The sequence below is a fragment of the Meriones unguiculatus genome, chromosome 19 (genome assembly GCF_030254825.1).
Source record: "Meriones unguiculatus strain TT.TT164.6M chromosome 19, Bangor_MerUng_6.1, whole genome shotgun sequence".
NCBI lineage: Eukaryota > Metazoa > Chordata > Mammalia > Rodentia > Muridae > Meriones > Meriones unguiculatus.
The window spans coordinates 47484571-47501786 of NC_083366.1; the positions used below are offsets into that span (position 1 = coordinate 47484571).

General features: G+C 41.3%; 1 protein-coding gene across 2 annotated transcripts in view; it reads right to left on the reverse strand.

Annotated features, from left to right (window-relative positions):
* The window catches only part of Exoc2 (exocyst complex component 2), a 165366-nt gene that overhangs the window by 72982 nt on the left and 75168 nt on the right, over positions 1-17216 (reverse strand). For both annotated transcript variants that reach the window (XM_060372888.1, XM_060372887.1), the window contains 3 exons: positions 16753-16855; positions 12074-12192; positions 149-274 (listed from right to left, as the gene is read on the reverse strand). In XM_060372888.1, the coding sequence (XP_060228871.1) occupies positions 149-274; positions 12074-12192; positions 16753-16855 (348 nt within the window). The remainder of the gene's footprint in view (positions 1-148; positions 275-12073; positions 12193-16752; positions 16856-17216) is intronic.

The following is a 17216-nucleotide window of genomic DNA, read 5'->3' on the forward strand; positions in this document are numbered from 1 at the left end:
ACACACACACACGACTCAGGAGTATCATATTCCCTTTCATCTTTTTACTACCTGCCAGTTTTCTTAGGTATGAAACGCAGTCTTTTTACCACATCCCTTCAAAGTACACAGATCTGAAAGATCACGAAGAGGTACGGTGACAACTTACTGTCATCGCGACTGGACTGAAAGCTGCTGCCCCTCTTCAGTGACGCTGTCTGACTGAGATGGCCCAACACGGAGGGGCGCACATCATTATCCAGGTCAAGCATGGGGCTGTGTGGGCCTGGGTTACCTGGAAGAGAGATGGTATTTCTGTGAAGTTTGATCTAACATAGTGCTTCTTCCAGGCTGTTTCTTGCCCAACCATCCCAAGCTTTTAAATAAAGAATTTAAATAAAAATTTCTCCAAATAGCTTTTGTTTTGTTTTGTTTTTTTAATTTCTTGGGGTGCTGAGGACTGAATCCAGGGCCTCATGTAAGAGTCCTGCCACCAAGTTATGTGCAGCTGTAAACCTTTACAAAGTCGTTTCCATTGTGGCACAGGTGGAGAACTCAACCCACCATTCCCGCCCAATACAAAGTTCTAAGAGACGACTACAATGTGGCGGAGTCAGCGTGTAATTTGAGAATGCATGCAGCAAAATCAGGTGTGGCGACACTACAGATACAGACATTGAGAGGTCAACTTCTGCAAAACAAGAGCCAAGCTTAGAAAGGAAACCATGGGCTTCCAAGCCTTATTTCTCAACTCACCGCTGCTCACTTGCTTTTAGTCTTTGGGCCGTGGATTTGATCCCCCACCACTTTTACTCCTGGTGTCAGGCACAAAATTTGAATCCTTCTAACTTCATACCGTTAATATTGTAGAAGCCGAACATTCTGCTTCTGTCAAGAAACTCCACACCTGCCATTGAAGCACTCAGAAAGTGGTAGGAGGAGGATCAGCCCTCGCTACACAGCAAGTTCAGGCCAGCTTGGTCTACATAAGACCTTGTCTCAAAATGCAAACAAATGTGGATTTTCTTTTTTTGTCTTTCTTGTGTTGGCTGGGGGGGGGGGGGGAAGGGAAAAGGAAGGAGGTCTCATCTGCTTCCTTGCCTTATTTATTATTTACTCCACCAGCAGGCCTCACTCACCATTTCTCTTCATCCATTTAGACTTCTATCCTTAAAGATGCAACTATCACAGCTACCGCCCAACTAAAACTGCGTCCCACCCCTGCTGCCTCTGAGCAGAGTCAGGATGTGCTCCACTCTGCCACTGTCATGTTGTCTGTGAACAGTTTTGTACTGTGGACCTCCAAAACAAGTCACTGTCTCCTTGGGGAATAAGTGAATATTTTATCTCTATTGTCACTGGACCTTCCACAGGCCACTTCCTCAAGAGTGACTGATCTCAGGTTACACACTAAAAACCGTACTCCATATAGTTTATAATTTTAAAAGCATACAGATACTTTCAAGTTCTAAAGAAAAGAGGCATTTATAAATTACAGTAATTTAATACTTCAGTGAGAATAAGGTGATATTTTTATAGCAACACAGATGATATCTATTCAGCAGCATCTAACAAGTGTTTAGCTGACCAATCCTATGAGTGTCGTTCTGGAGGACTGGAGATTCTGGATGACTGGGGGCAGAAAATAAAATAATGAACAAATAGAATTTAAATTGCTATTCAGATAATACAGTGAGGAGGAACAGGACTTTTTTTTTTCTTCTTTTCTTTTCTTTTCTTTTTACAGGCCTCAGACATTACACGTCACCAAATCTGTTACAGTACAGATTTGGCTATATTCTACCAGTGGTTTTACAGAAAGAAAATTATGTCACTTGGACAGATTTCTTCCTCCCTCCCTTTCTTTTTAAGTAGAATACAATATTTGAGGACTGTGTTCTGATGACTATGCTAACTGCTGCTCATTTATTCTTATTTGGAATATATTACATATAAAGCAAGACTTCCATACTCCAGAATGTAAAATAAAGCAAATGGCATATGATGTAGAGTTAAAGACTGCAGACGTAAGTGTGACAGTTGATACTAATGGACTTGTACGTAAGTCTCCTCCACCCCAGGAGGGATTATGTTAACTGGGTTGAGGTGGGAAGAGCCAGGCTAGAGTGGACCACACTGTTCTCTGAAGTTGGGACGGAGCTTGCAGAGGAAGAAGGATCCTTACTGAGCATCCTTACTCTCTGCTTCCTGACCATGGGCAGAATCTGCTGCCTGGACCTCGCTGACATGGCTGACTGAGCAGGAGTAAACCCTTGTCCCCGACACCTGCCGTGTCACAGCATCTGTTACTGCCACAACAGTGACAGGAAAAGAAATCACGACAGTTAGAATAAAGCTATTTGTATTTGATTGCTTTCCATATTAAACAGAAAATCTCTATGGAAAGTTTCATGATTTATGACATTTTACATTGTAGTTTATCCAGTCTTCAGTGTTAGTAATTATAGAATTCAAAAAATTAATATAAAATATGAATTTTCTGATGTACCAGAAAGATAAAGGGGCTTAAATGTAGTAACATGTTAAAAATAACTGAAAATTCACAACATATAAATATGGATATTAAAAACTTTGAAAAATGATATTGTTTTATGAATACATGTTTTATATTACTTTCATAGTATCTGAGGCTATACATTTATGATTTAGAATAAAAGACTTTCTATCCTCATGAAAATATACCATCTACATTCCTACCAATATTACAATTACCATTGCTTAAATGGAGTCTCAAAAAATGGTTTTCTCCACAAATGGTATTTTGACTTTAATTTTAATGGTTTGATATTATTTGGAGTTATAGAGGCTTGAATTTTAAAACATAAAGACTGGTTAATAACATAATCTGTATTAGGTGTGTTCCGTCCAGTCAGAAAGCACTTCATCAGTGCTCTGTTGGCTACACCTGAAATTTCTTAACTGGGAACGCGCATTACCAGCAAGGATAACTCAGAGCAGGTGGCTGAAAAAGCATGTGCCCAGCCAAGTTCAACTGGCACTGGAAACATCTTTGTAAGCAGTGTAAGAATTGCATGGCCAGAAGGTGGCGCTGCAGGGCTACACGCAAGTGTTCAAACACATGGTTCTCAACCTGTAGGTCACAAGTCCTTTGGCAACTATCGCACAAGAAAATTCATATTACATTTCCTGACAGTAGCAAAATTACAGTTATGAAGTAGCAACAAAAGCCATTTTAAGGTTGGTATCACCACAATATGCAGAACTGTATTAAGGGGTCACAGCACTATCAGGAAGGCTGAGAACCACTTTTATAACCTTCAGCTAAGCGCTGGGCACTAACCCTGAGTTTCTCCTCCCAAGGTTTAGTTTCCTCCTCCTGACCAAAGTCTCACAGTGTGTTACAGGAAACTAAAAGAGTTATGCATTTAGGAGGCAATTTATTAAATTTATTTAAAACAAACCATTTATCAAAAAGCCCTGTGGATTAACTGTCTCCCACATTAGGAACAGCATTAGGAATTATGAAGAGGAAGCCCCATAGCTATTAATATCAGCTCATTTTGTTTAAAAAAAAAAATGGAGCTACAAAGATTAATGCTTTAAACAATGCAACCATGAAACTGTTTCAGCTCTAAAATTACGACTTTATGATTCAGTTTCAATCTGAAATTTTGCATCATTTGTAAGAACAAAATGGAAAGCACACATTTTGATGGGTGGTATTATTTAATTAAAGGTATAAAGTTTGCCACTTCACATTGAGCAAACATTTGAATGAATGCATGAGACTCCCTCACCACAATCTGTGGAAGCTATGCGCTCAACAGCTACCGTGCAGAGATGACTCTAGAGATAAATCTCAGGCAGGCACAGAGCCCTTCAGCACAAGTCCCCAGCACAGTGTTTCCTTCTGAAAATCCCTGCAGCGCAGGACACAACAGCAACACAATGCTAGAAAGAAATCCCAGTGCCTAGCTGCCTCCTCCAGCTTCCACAATCTAGTGTCAATTTTACCAAATGTCTGAAAGACCTCAAAAGACACTTTACATTCAACATATACACAATGATAATTCTTCATTGGTGACAATCAAAAAGTTGGTGTCTATTTCTCCACTTAAATTTTCTATAATCAGTGGAAGCCAACATTCTTAGAAAGTAATGTTTTTCCTTATTTGTTTCTTTTTAATTGGAAGCATGCAGATATGAACAAATTAAAACAAACATTAAATCTGGAAATTATTTTTTAAATAATAGAAACACTAAACCAGTTGGAAATTTGGTTTAGAAGTGGCATAAGTCATTTCTCCTGGGATACAAAACCAATCAATCCTAGTCAGACCACCATTTGTCACAATTTGCTATGAATTTGAAACATTTCTGATTTCATTTTTGAAAACCATGGCATTTCTACTAGGCTAAAGCTCTTCAGCTTTTAGTTGTTTCAGCAAGAGCTCTTGTGAGGCTCACAAACTTAATGTGTGAACTTGGAACAATCATTTCAAATAGTGATAAGGACTTTTAGAAGATTCTATTTAAAAAGGAATCCTGATTATCATCCATATATCCTGATTATTATACATCAAATGAAAGAGCACAGATTTTCCTGATTTAAATGCATATGTCAAAATTTGTGTAACAGGCTCTATCCATAAAAGCAGAAAGGTCAGAGGAGTCCTTAAGCAAGCCTACAGCTGTGGAACCAGGTGAATACCGTCACTGTATTTTCCCTCCTACCCCCAGTGGCTAATTTCTCACAGTCTACAAAGGTGGGGAATCATTGATGCAAGGCCCCAGACTCAGGAGGGCAGCCTACTTCCTCACCACCCTTAAACACCTTTGAACACACTTTCCTGTGCACAGCAGGCCCTTGTCCTGTGCTGCAGCCCGACCACCCACTGTTGCTTGTTGACCAAACATGCAGGGCCAGGAGCCTCCAGGCAGAGGCAGGAGAGGATTCCTTTCAAGCACCACACAGAGGAATTTCAATGGCAAGACTGGGGTGGGGGTGGGTGTATCAAGGCAGAATTACAAATTCCTCACGAATTAGTCCTCTGTCAACAGATAAAAATGCTCTTTGATCTTCTGACCATATATATTTGAAGCTCCAACAGAGAGATTTCCTCAATTTAAAGGGAATAATTTAATCCAAATTAACCCAAGAGAGTCCCGGTCACCACATAGTTTACCTTACATTGGAGCTTCCTGAATGGGTTCTAGGCCACAATTCTGGTATAGTGTTTCAACATCATTCAAAACAACAGTTTAGAAAAGGAAATGCATTTTGAAAACAGAATTAAACATGTGAACTTTCAAGATGCTAGTACAGCATGGCTAATGAAGCAGTTTGTAATAAGGTGGGTATAGGCGTAACCAAAAAGGACAACCTGTGCTTTTATTTAAGTTCTTACACTTCACAGCAGTTAGAAATAGATGACACAGAGGGGAATATGTCTCCTACATCATTCAAGTCAAAGAATTACAAAAATCACAGAACACGCGACAAAAATACCTGCCAGAGTCACCAATTTAAAATTCCTTGGTACACGTTTTGATCTGATGTGTTCTTGACATTTAGCATTAGACCTCAATTTCTATTCAGAAAGGACAGGATTGGTTAGGCATGCCATGACTCTGACTGCAAGAAGTCTTCAGGCTGAACAGTAAAACACAGAGCACTAGCTGCGAGGGCAACCCACGGAAGAGGTCCTCCGACAGAGCCTTTGTGGTCTGTCTCTGGAAGGCAGGAGGGTGAACGGATCTCTCGCAACAAGAAAACAAGATCCAGCTCATCCCCTTGGCACGCAGTAGTTCTTGCTCTACTTTGCCATTCCAGAGGCAAACCGAATCCTTAAAGCCTTAACCACTTTTTGAAAAAGTGCATAATTACTGGGACTAATTACTTTTATTTGAAAGGTAAAATTGTCATTGTACTCCTTAGTTTTTTGTCAGCTTGATGCAAGTTAGAATTATCTGGGAAGAGGAACCTCAGTGAGAAAATGCCTCCAACACATTGGCCCACAGGCAAATTTCTGGAGAAATTTCTTGATTATTGATTGGTGCTAGAGGGCCTGTAGGGGATGGCATCCCTGGACAGGTCTTGGGTGGTTTGAGAAAGCCAGGAACCAGCATTCTTCAGTGGCTTCTGCTTCAGTTCCTGCCTCCATGGTCCTGCCTCTGCCCCTGCCGGGTTCCTGCCTAACTTCTCAATGGTGGACTGTAGCTCACAAGCTCAAGTGAGCCTTCCCTCACCTGCCCAGCCACTTTTGGTCAGTTTTATCACAACAACAGAAAAGGAAACTCAAACAGTCACCAAATTATATACATATTTTGAAATCTACAATTAACTGTGTTAAAAATAAATGCCAATCTGTATTCTGGCAAATACACCTGTGTGTGTGAGTGTGTACCTATGACACTTTCAGACACTAGTGGTGATTTCTGATGTGGGTACTCTGAATCCAATTCATGGCATTCTTCCTCCCTCTGGAAAAAAGAGAGTGGAGAATGGAAACCTTTGCCCTCGATCAGCTGAGAGAGGAATGCTTTGGGCTCAGCACTTCTCCCATGCTTCCCTCTCCTGCATCCACTTCATCCTATGCGTCTCTGTAGAGCTCCCAGATGTAAAATAGGTACCAAATCCTGTCAAACATTCCCTCTTCTAAAACTAGTTTCAAACACAGTTATCACAGCCTGTGAAAGAACTGTCCAGGTGAAGGACTCCCTCCCAGGAGTGGGCAACTAGACACTGCCCATGGGTGATGGTCCCAATAATAAACGGGACTTAGCTGCAGGACAAAGATGGAGATCAACTTGAATCTATCTGCACTTGCTGCAGTGTCTTCTCTTTTCTCCCCATTTCAAGTGTTACCCTTCAGGGCATGCTATGGCAAACCCTGAGGAGAAAAACTACCTTCTTTCAATCTCTAGGAATTAAACTCCGTAATGAAATCTTTCTAATGTACAAAACCACACTACAACTTTAAAATAAAAAGTATAATTTTTAGAAATAATTTTAATATGTGTATAAGATATGTCTACTGCCTTTTGAACTATGGAAATATCTTTTATAGGTCTAAAGAAAACTCAATGAAGCTAACAGTTTCCTAATGGGGAAGGCAATTTAATACAAGGAAACCAACCTACTCTTCCATTAGGACAATATCAGAATTGTATTAATAACACTATTATTTAAAATATTTATATATAAAATATGTACATAAAGGCAACTGCTATATTTTAGGTAAATATCAATAAAAACATAGTTTAGTGATACTGTACAAATGTAACCAAACCGCAGATAGAGCTGAATGAGCTTCAGCTGAAAACAGAACCTTTTACATCTTACAGTCCTTGAACAAACATAAATATTTTTAGTTTCTTCGGTGAGTATTTAACAATCTGCTACATGTTTGAAATCGCTAAAACTGTGTTTTGCTGGTGGTTGGTTTACAGTGCATTAAACCCAAGGCTTTGAGCATGCAGTTGTGAGCCACTTCTGAGCAGCTCACTCACCACTGTGAGTACCGAGAAAAGGCCACTCACATGAGACATGTCCCCTCCAAGTCTTCAAACACAACCTGAGACCTGTATGAACGTTCCTTCTTTCTGTTGTGTGTCTATTTTTAAGACCTCGTTGCTTACATAAGCTCTGGCTCCTCATCTAAATGTCCCTCACTAGGCTCTAATTCTAGGAAGTCCTTCTGGACGCCCTAATTAGAGCACAGATCCCAAGATTCCACAACAAGCTGATGGCCTTTCCCCCAGTTTACCAGGCAGCCAGCTGGTCTGAAAGTTAGCTCAAGCCATTTTAGGAACAAAGAAGAAGATACCTTTGAAGACCACCTTTCAAAGTCCTGTTTGAGAATCCCAGCAGGGGTTAACCAAAGGCTTTTCCTGCCAGGAAACCTTAAAACATACTCTAATTTTGGATCTATTTCATAGGAATTCCTAGAGACCAATCCTCAGACAGCAGAAAAAGTTTAACAAGTGTAATGGTTCAGAGTACTGGGTGCTTTGTGCTCAGGGCACCGGAGACAGGGTAGTCACTCAGTTCAGGCTGGAAAAACACAATACTCAAATCCGCTATCCACATTTAAACTTTCAAAATCAGATTTTATAACGCGTGTAAATCATCAAATTTAGAAAAAAATTAAAGATACTTATGTTTCTCCAACATAAAACACTGGTTTTATCCCCTGACACCTTTTCTCAATGTAGAAAATCCCAAAGATCATACTTGGGCTTCAGGGTCAGGACCCAGGCATCATGGCGGGTATCTGGGGTGCCATCTCTGGGAGAAGGTGAGGAGCCCTCTCACTGACTCTGTGTCCTTGTCTTCATTTGATGAGCAGCATCTGCCACGGGGGCTGTTCACACTGAAGTTCCACAGGGCCTACCCCAGTCCTCAATACAGGTTATGTATAAAGACCAGTTTGGCTTTTAAAAGACACCAAGAATTCTTTCCCTGCTTTTAACAGTTACAGTCTATCCACTCAAACTGGCCTTTATTTCACACACTGTCTCAGTTCTCAGCCACTGTTTTGTCTGGGTTTAAACAACTGCCTCCATTTCTCTTCTCCAGAGTTAGTAGTCTAAGTGCAGTGACTAAGAGAAAGCCTTCAGCACAGTTTTTAGATGGAAAGGACAACTAGCTTTCATTCTGAAATGAGGTTCCCAAGAATACCCTCTGAGAACCACAGCACCCTGACATCGGAATTCTAGACGAAATGTCGGCATCATCGTATCATCGTTTCAGAGCACACACATGACCTCTGAACAGTACTGCACCGCTGGAACATGAGTCACCTTCTCGCCTGTAGGAGTCTTCAACACACAGCTACAATCAACACCACCAAGCTTGCACTGGCCAGGCAAGTCTCTGTCTCTGCTCTGTCTCTGAACACACGGGTCAGTCAAATCAAGTCACAAGTGCCATCAAGATAAGCTGATGGCAATGCCTTTCTTCCATCCCTGCCAACCCTGAGTCCTGTAGCTCTAGAGGGAAAACTAGGTATCCTGGCCAGATCCAGCCATAATTTCTGGACCCCTTCTCGCAGTCACTTTCATCTTCTAAGAGTATCAGCTCAGAGCACTTAGGCTATCACTTCAGAGATTACTAATTAGTACTATAAACCTTTCCTTATAAAATCAACCTCTGACAGGAAATGAGCATCAAAAAACACAGCAAGTAGAAGTGGCTCATCTGGCTTGGGAAATTTCAGCACAGGTCTTCCGAGCGGCCTGTGGCCAGCTTGCCTTCCTGCCAGAGGAATCCAATCTGATGGAACACTTGTTACAACAGTGCAGCAGAGAGATGCAGAGCGGCATGTGGTGAGTCGCGGGCCTGGAGAGAACAGGACGGTGCGAACAGGCATCTGGACATGCACTCCTTTCCCGTCTGCAGTGTACACAGAAGGCGCGTCCTCCACGGGTTGCTGCGCCACCTCCTCACGAAGGACGTGGATCTGCAGCTGCCGCTACTACACGTTCTTCTAGGCTCCTCCATATCCAACATCTCACCATTAGGAAAGTATGACTGATGGAGGACCCACATACTTAATGGACCTTCTGTCATTCTGCCTTACGTTATAGCATACATAGTTAAGAAAATTACAAGTATCTGTTAGGAGTTCATCAGCAACTATAGATTGCATGAAAGAACAAGTGTTTATTCCACGCAAACTTAAACTTAAGGCATGTGTTTCAGATAAAGATTCCCCCTACACAGACATGTACACCGTCATTACACTGCCTGTCAAACTGTAAGTGTGTATTAAAGGGATACAGCATATTCGATGGCATATACACATATAATGCTGACATGAAAATATCCGTGGCAAAAGGATCAAAGCCTTTTCCCATTGACTGGTTTTTCTATGCTACGAAGTACTGATATTGGAACTTCAATTTAAAATTTTTAAATAGTCCCTGTGTCTGAAAAATGAATAGATAATTACATGGTTTACTTCAAATAATACAGAATGAGGCAGAGGGAAGTAGAAGGTGAAGGACTGATTGAACTAAGCTAGGTTTATGAGAAATTGTGTATGTGTGCACATATGGGGGGTCAATGCATGAGTGCATGTGTGTGTATGAATGTGTGTGTATGAATATGAGGGAGTCAGTGCATGTGTGCAAGCGTGCATAAATATGTGTACACATAAGGCACATAAGGGGGGGTCAATGCATGTGTGCATACATGTATGTGTGCGTGTGTGCGTGCGTGTGTGTGTGCGTTCATGCGTGTGTGTGTGTGTGTGTGTGTGTGTGCATGCCCTGCTTTCAGATATGCTTGTTGACTGGGAGCATGTGTAAGGTCCTGAACTCAGTCCTCAGTACTGTGCATGCATGTGGTTTTCTGAAATAAACTATTAAAAACTGCTTCTTCAAAAGATCACATCAATTTTTTTTAATTAAATTTCATTTGTTAAAATTCACCGCTAATTAGACTTGGGGTTTTTAATAACAAAAAGAAAAAAATAAAAAGAAGAGATAAAGTTGAGAGGGAAATGGTTCGGGCACTTGGTGGACTTGGAGGAAGATAACATTGATTAAATATGGTAGATATATAACCTGAATCTTCAACTACTTCTGAAAAGAGATGTCTTCTTTCATGACAGACAATTCCAAACTCCCCTGTCAGATTTAAGCCTGCACCAAACACTGGGTTCCCTAGTTCTCAGCAGCAGCACCATGCTATGAGCTACTGCAGGCAGGTGTAGACTTCTAGAAGGTTCTCCTCCTCCATCTCTTCCACCTGTTCCTACTTCCAGCCCTAGCCCCGTGCATTCCTAAACAGCCCTGACTCCACCCTGGACTTCACACACACACAACCGCCCCACACTAGGGTAGTTATTGGCATCACTCTGCTAACCTCACCAACCCTGTTACAGAATTCCTCTTTCTCATCCATTCTCCACAAGGAAACCAAAGATAGGCTGTTTCACTGCTTGTGGTCATTCTATACCCCCCCCCCCCACTGCAGTCTTCGCAACCTCCAAACTCCTCCAAGCAGCTAACAAGGTCCATTACTTGATCATCTTACCTATACCCTGAACTCTGACAGCCTTCGTTATCACATGCTTGGCTCCAGCCACAGAGGGCACAAGGCTGTCTCTGGCTTTCTCATGCTCTTCCTAGAATAGCTTTTCCTCCAATTCAGATCTTTCCTTCTTCCTTCCAATACAGATCTCACAAAAACACCCCTTCCCTGACCCTCAAAGCCTGGATCAGAATTTGCTCCCATGAGCTACCGTGCCACTCCAAACTTCTCTTGACTAGGCAAGTGACAAATTGCCCAGCATTCCGACAGCCAGTTACCTGCCAGTCTGGAAGCATGTACAAATCAGAGCCTGTGGCTGCACTCACAACTAACAGTATCTGAAGCACGGTCACTAATATGTATTTGCTGAGTGACAGAATTAAAAAAAAAAAAAAAGTCTTCACGCCTGTATACAAATATCTTTAATTCCTGTTTCAAACTGACCTCAGAGTCCTGGACAGGGGTTCCTTTCTTGAGCTACAGGTGGCCTGGCAGCTGCATCCAGTTTCTAGCTAATATGGAGCCTCTGTAAGGTATTCTCTCAAACTGACTACGTGAAATATTTTTCTCAGTTACCTTCTTTGAAAAATCTTTGCTATTCTTTTTATCACTGGTCTAAACTTTTGAATTGCCTAGCTGCATGTTTACTCTGTTTCCTTTCCTCTGCCGTAACTCCAGGGGGAAGGCCCTGCTTTTCTTTCACTCATTCATCACTGTCTATCTAGAACTGGGTACTTACCTGATTCACAAGGACTCCAGATACGTCTGATGAAGAGTGGAACTTATCAAGGACTAATACAGTTTCCATAGAATCATGTCCAACCCTTGTAAAATCTAACTCTTTCATAAAATAAAATAACATTTTGTCAAAACTGCTAGTCAGTCAAAAACATATATTTATTAAAACAGTGTTTTCCCTTACTTTTGGCATCCACTGTTAGATATAGTGCTACGCTGTAGGGCAGAGAGCCAACAACAATGAAGACAGGTACTAATACCATGAAAATATGGTCATCACTCCCTTAACTACTAAGCATTAACAAGCAAGTAAATCAGAAGAGACTCTCTTGCCTTTCAGGCTCTTCATGTGGCCTTCTTTGCAGTCTTGCATGAGCTTGAGGGTCCACTTGTGCTGAGCTCCGATACACTGCCATGCAGGGTCACCAGGTGCATGGAGGTCAGAGAGATACCTGAAAAAGCAAAGTGCAAGGCCCTTCCTGTTATACCAGCAAAAGCAAAGGCTACTATGTTGTAATATTCCTACCAATTTGTAAAGAAAAACTGAAATTCAACCAACTATCAAAGTACTTGCCAATATTTGTCTTTAATACTTTGTTCATAATGAAGTATATTGAATTGTTTTCATTCAATAGCACATAAAAGAGCTGTTGGACTTTTATTCTCTTTTTATTTTTTAAATTTCACAGTGTTTTACCTATACTATGGTTGTATACCATGTGAGTCCCTGGTGCCTGTAGAGGTCACAAGATGGCACTGGATTTCCTGGAACTGGAGCTACAAGCAGTTCTTAGCTGCCATGTGGGTCCTGGGAACTCAACCCAGGTCCTCTAGAAGACAGCCAGTGCTCTTAACCACTGAGCCATCTCTGCAACCCAACTGTAGGTTTTTAATTTATCTCTTTGCCTAAGAGTCAACAAGAAAGTCAAAGACAATTTGACAAAAGCCCAAGGTTGTAAGGATTTAATGAGAACACTTCTTTACATTTAAACTTATTTTCATTTTCTTATTTAAAGAAAAATAAGGGGAAAAAGGGGGATGGGTAGAGGAAAAAGAAGAGGAGGGAGAGACACAAAGAGAGCGATGGAGAAAGTGAAGGAGAAGAAACCAGCTGACCAGTAGTGGTCAGAGAATGGTATTACCCCCTTGCCAATCACACTAGATATACTGGCCACCCCTCCCACTCTACCCCTTTAAAGGCAAAGTAGCAAACCACAGGAGAGCATGACCACAAAATGCAAAACGGTTCAACAGAAACCTGGGTGGCTTTTCTTTGTTTTTTTGTTTGAGAAAGAAGGAAAAACTAACTTTACATTTATATACAGTCCCTTCTCAAGTTTTTCTATTATTTGAGATTCGTTTCTTAAATTTAGGCGGGAGCCAGCAAAAGAAACTGGGTGAATGTCCCCCTCCTTTCTGGTATAAAATACGGCCACTGGATGGCAATGTGACACTGTTCTACAAAGACTTACATATGAGGCTACTAAAATATAAGGTCTCTTTGACAATATGCACTTACCTCTAGGGGGTAAATTAATTCACGACTGAGGAACTATTTCTCTATAAAATGTAGTGCAGATGGATGCTTTCTTAACTTTCAATAGTTCTTAAAATATTTAAAGTTTTCTTTGTAGAAGAAATACCCAAATCCATGCAGACAACTTAAATATATTTCAACTGAAAATTTTCTGTCAAATATTATTCATTTGGCCCTGAGCCCTTATATAATACACAGATGTATCAAATCTAGAAGCTTGTTCAAATGAACTTACTGCGCTAAAATAGTTTTTAACCCTCAGCTATCTTTTTGTCTTGAGGTTAAAAATCTGTGATCCATGATAAGTGTTCATTGATGGTTACAAGCTGTGACCTTAGCTGTGTCCTAATCACTGTGGGGCATGCCCACATTTCTTCAGTAGTGGGTACTCATTACTCAGACATCTCAATTAGCAGCTAATTAGAGGAGAAACAAATCCATTTTGTAATAAGTTCACAACAAACAAGATGTTGAGTAGAAACCTGACATGCATTTAGGAATTGCAGCCCGCCTTCGCCACCGCCAACCCTGACCTTCAGGAGCTAATAACTCAGAGGCCTGACTCCCCGGAGAATAGCAGCTCTGCCCAAGCACTATGATGGCTGTCTGCCCTCCCTACGACGGTCCACAGGCTGCAAAGAGCTACGTTCATGTGCTAAAAGGTAGGAAGCCAACTTAAAGGATTTTACCCATATAAAGAAGGCACCCATGAGCCTTCCTCATTTATGAGAACACTATGCTCAGAAGAAAACCACATTTCAACAAATTACATTTAGCTTAGTATGAGGAATTCAATGGAAACAAAGCTCCCCAAATCCAATCTGATTTTCCCTCTCCCACAAAGCTTTTCTCTTTTATTATCTGGGATATAAATACAGCAAAGAGTAGCTTGTGTCTTTCCTTCCCTAAGTACACACTTTCTGTTCTTTCCTGCTAGGATAATCTGTTGCAACAATCTCCCTATATGGCTTCTTTGCATCTGGACACTGAAGAACTCCTAACACTCATTCAGCCCCAGAATCACTGTCCACAGCAAAGCACAACAATATTATTTACTGAGTGGCTTCCTTTTTGTTGTGAAGTTCCTGGCTAGGAATGCAGGCAGTGTACCACCTGGGTTCTTTAGCAGTAGCACAGCAAACTTGCTTTGTATCTGCTAAAATTGCAAATCTCTTCAGGACAAACACTACGTCCCTACAAATTTTAATAATCCTCTATTATCTTAATACAAAATTGTAAAAGCTTAGAAACATTTTAGAAAGAAAGATGAAGTTACTATCTCAGAAAAAAAAAAGTACAATGTTTGTTTTAGACCTCAGTATGTTTCTTTCTTTCTTAGTATCAAGCTTAAAACTCGCAGCTTCAGTACAAGGACCTCTGTCTAGATGAGGCTCCTGCCCTTCATTTTAAATGACAAGTTAGAGAACATTCTGAAAAAGGCTTTTTGGAAGGGTAGGGAGGTAAAGGATCTTAATTCTGATGAGCACAGATTCAGAGTTTAAGAATTTGAGCAGGAACATTTGCAGTGAGACCTGGGCTCAATTCTCAGGAAAACCAAACCAAACAAAGGAAACTTCAGCCACCCTCTTTGGGATTCTCAGCACTCCAGAGGCAGAGCCACATGAAAAGACAGAAAGAGCTGAGTGAGCTCTGCTTCTTGCTAGGCGACACAGAAGAGAGTGCCTTCAGTTATGCCGAAGAGAGCAGGCAGCACAGCAGTGAACTGTCATTCCCACTGTGCATGGCAGAGACGATCTGACACACACAGCTGGGTGCAGGCCGTCTCTGGCTGTAGTTGGTGCTCACAGGACCTATCACCATCAATGCTAAAGTCAAATAGACTTAACCTGGTTCTGATCTTATTTTTTTATTCATTAATAGCTAGAAATATAATTTTAAAAGTTAATCATCAGATTGCTGAGTGCCTTCTCAATTTTGTACCCAGAATTTAGTATACTTCTGGAAACAAATTTAGCTCACTCACACACGAGCAAAGGAGCTAATCCTCTAACATACAAGCAGCAAAACTTCTCTGAGGCACTTCTAACTTACGCTGAGTTTATTTCCACTCTGAACTGTGCAGGTCTGCAAACCAGTTCCTCGAATTCAGCATTTCCTCAGAAAGGAAGAGAAAGAAAGGCATGGGTGACTTCTGACACCACATAAGCAGGTGTATGTGTGTGCAGGACAAGCTTGAGTTCCTCAGCCTACCTGGACCCTTTGGCCAAAGAGGAAATACAACACCCAGCCCAGGGTGCTGCATTTCCCAGCAGCAGCAATCAGTGTCACGGTTCTCTGGTTCCACTGCTAAGTCCTCTGTCCTACATCTGCTCCCACTATTCCTATCACTAAGACAGAGTTCAGTGCAGGTTTGTAGTCCCTCTTGAATGCAGTGTTCCGGGCAGGCCATCTTACCAGCCTGCAGACAGTATTATTTTTAATGGCCACAGATGACCACAGGCAAATGCAAATGTATACAGAGTCTATCATCATTTTAGAGCTCCTGAATTTTTAATAACTTTCACTAATTAAATAAGCCACTGAATCTGGCAAATAGCATTTTATTCTGAATCAGACCACACTTAAGATAGCCTAACAGAAAATAAGTCAGTATTTTAAATCTCAGATACAAAAATCTGATGATTTATGTTTCATCTCCAAATACAGTACAAGCTATGTACAGATAAAACTTGCCCCCTGCTCCTTGTAGGCCAGGCAATGGACTAACTCCCCAACATCTTCCCGACTACCCTGAGATGCAGCCCTGCTGCCTGTTATGTTCACTGCAGATGAAGAGGACTGTGTGAGCTGCCACAAAAGAAAGGCTAGTTCCTACAGAGCTGCTCCTCCTCCTCCTCCTCCTCCTCAGCTTCTCTACTGCCCTCTGAGGTCCATCTCTTCTAATGCTGCTGAGGATTTTTCAATGTATTGACAACTTAAAAATATTCCCACAGTTACTTCTCTCACGATCACCTCAGGCATGTGAATCAGACATATATTCAAGGGAAAACCCTCCATATCCTTCACTACTGTCAAGCCGCGGCATACTTCTGAACTGTAATTTCCCACCAGCAGTAGGTTGCACTAAAATAGAGTGGAGCACTTACCTTATGGAGCATGGCATTTGTAGGGGGCAGCACCCAGTCCTCCTGGTGAGTCAGGGGGTAACCACTGCTCAGCAGGAGAAACAGGTGACTAAGCAATGAGACTGCTTTTCCTTTGGCCAACCTAGCGGGTGTCTTTCCTTCAAAGGGCAATAGGGGTAAGGGTGGGGGGTTAGGGGGGTTCTCTATAACTGCTCCCAATCTATTCATATTCAAGGAATATCCATGTCCTATACCAGATCCTCTAAATTTATACCGTCTTCCCTTTCACCATTTCATCAGTATTCTGATTTCCCCAAATTAGCTTTGAGGGTTTTACAATACATTCCATACATGTATACAGTCTGTCAGAATTCCTGCACAAGCTTTACCTTATGTAGCGTTTTTGGTCATGTAAGGTTGACGGAGTCTCGAGCAACTTCTTCAGAAGTAATTCTCTCAGATCTTCAATTCCTGCTTCTACTTCAGCGTAATCTATTTTTAAAAGATGCAAGACTTACAGAACTGAATTCAAAATCAAATTTCAGAACGCAGAACACTGGTTGTTTTTTGACTGAGAAGAGACACAGGGACCTTTGTGGAGGGATCAAAACACACCATCTCAAGTGTATAGGAAGGCATGAGCATTCGTCAGAATTCAGTGACCTGTAACATGTAAGGTCTGTGCATTTCACTGCATGTAAATTTCACCACAGTAAAGAAATAAATTATGCTTGCTGAGGCCTTATGGCTTTCATTCTTTTAAATTTAATAAGACCAATGGTATTTCTCCTAGTTAATAAGTTTTTAGCCATAAGATATTTTATTTTCTGTAAACCTGGTATCAGGAGTAATT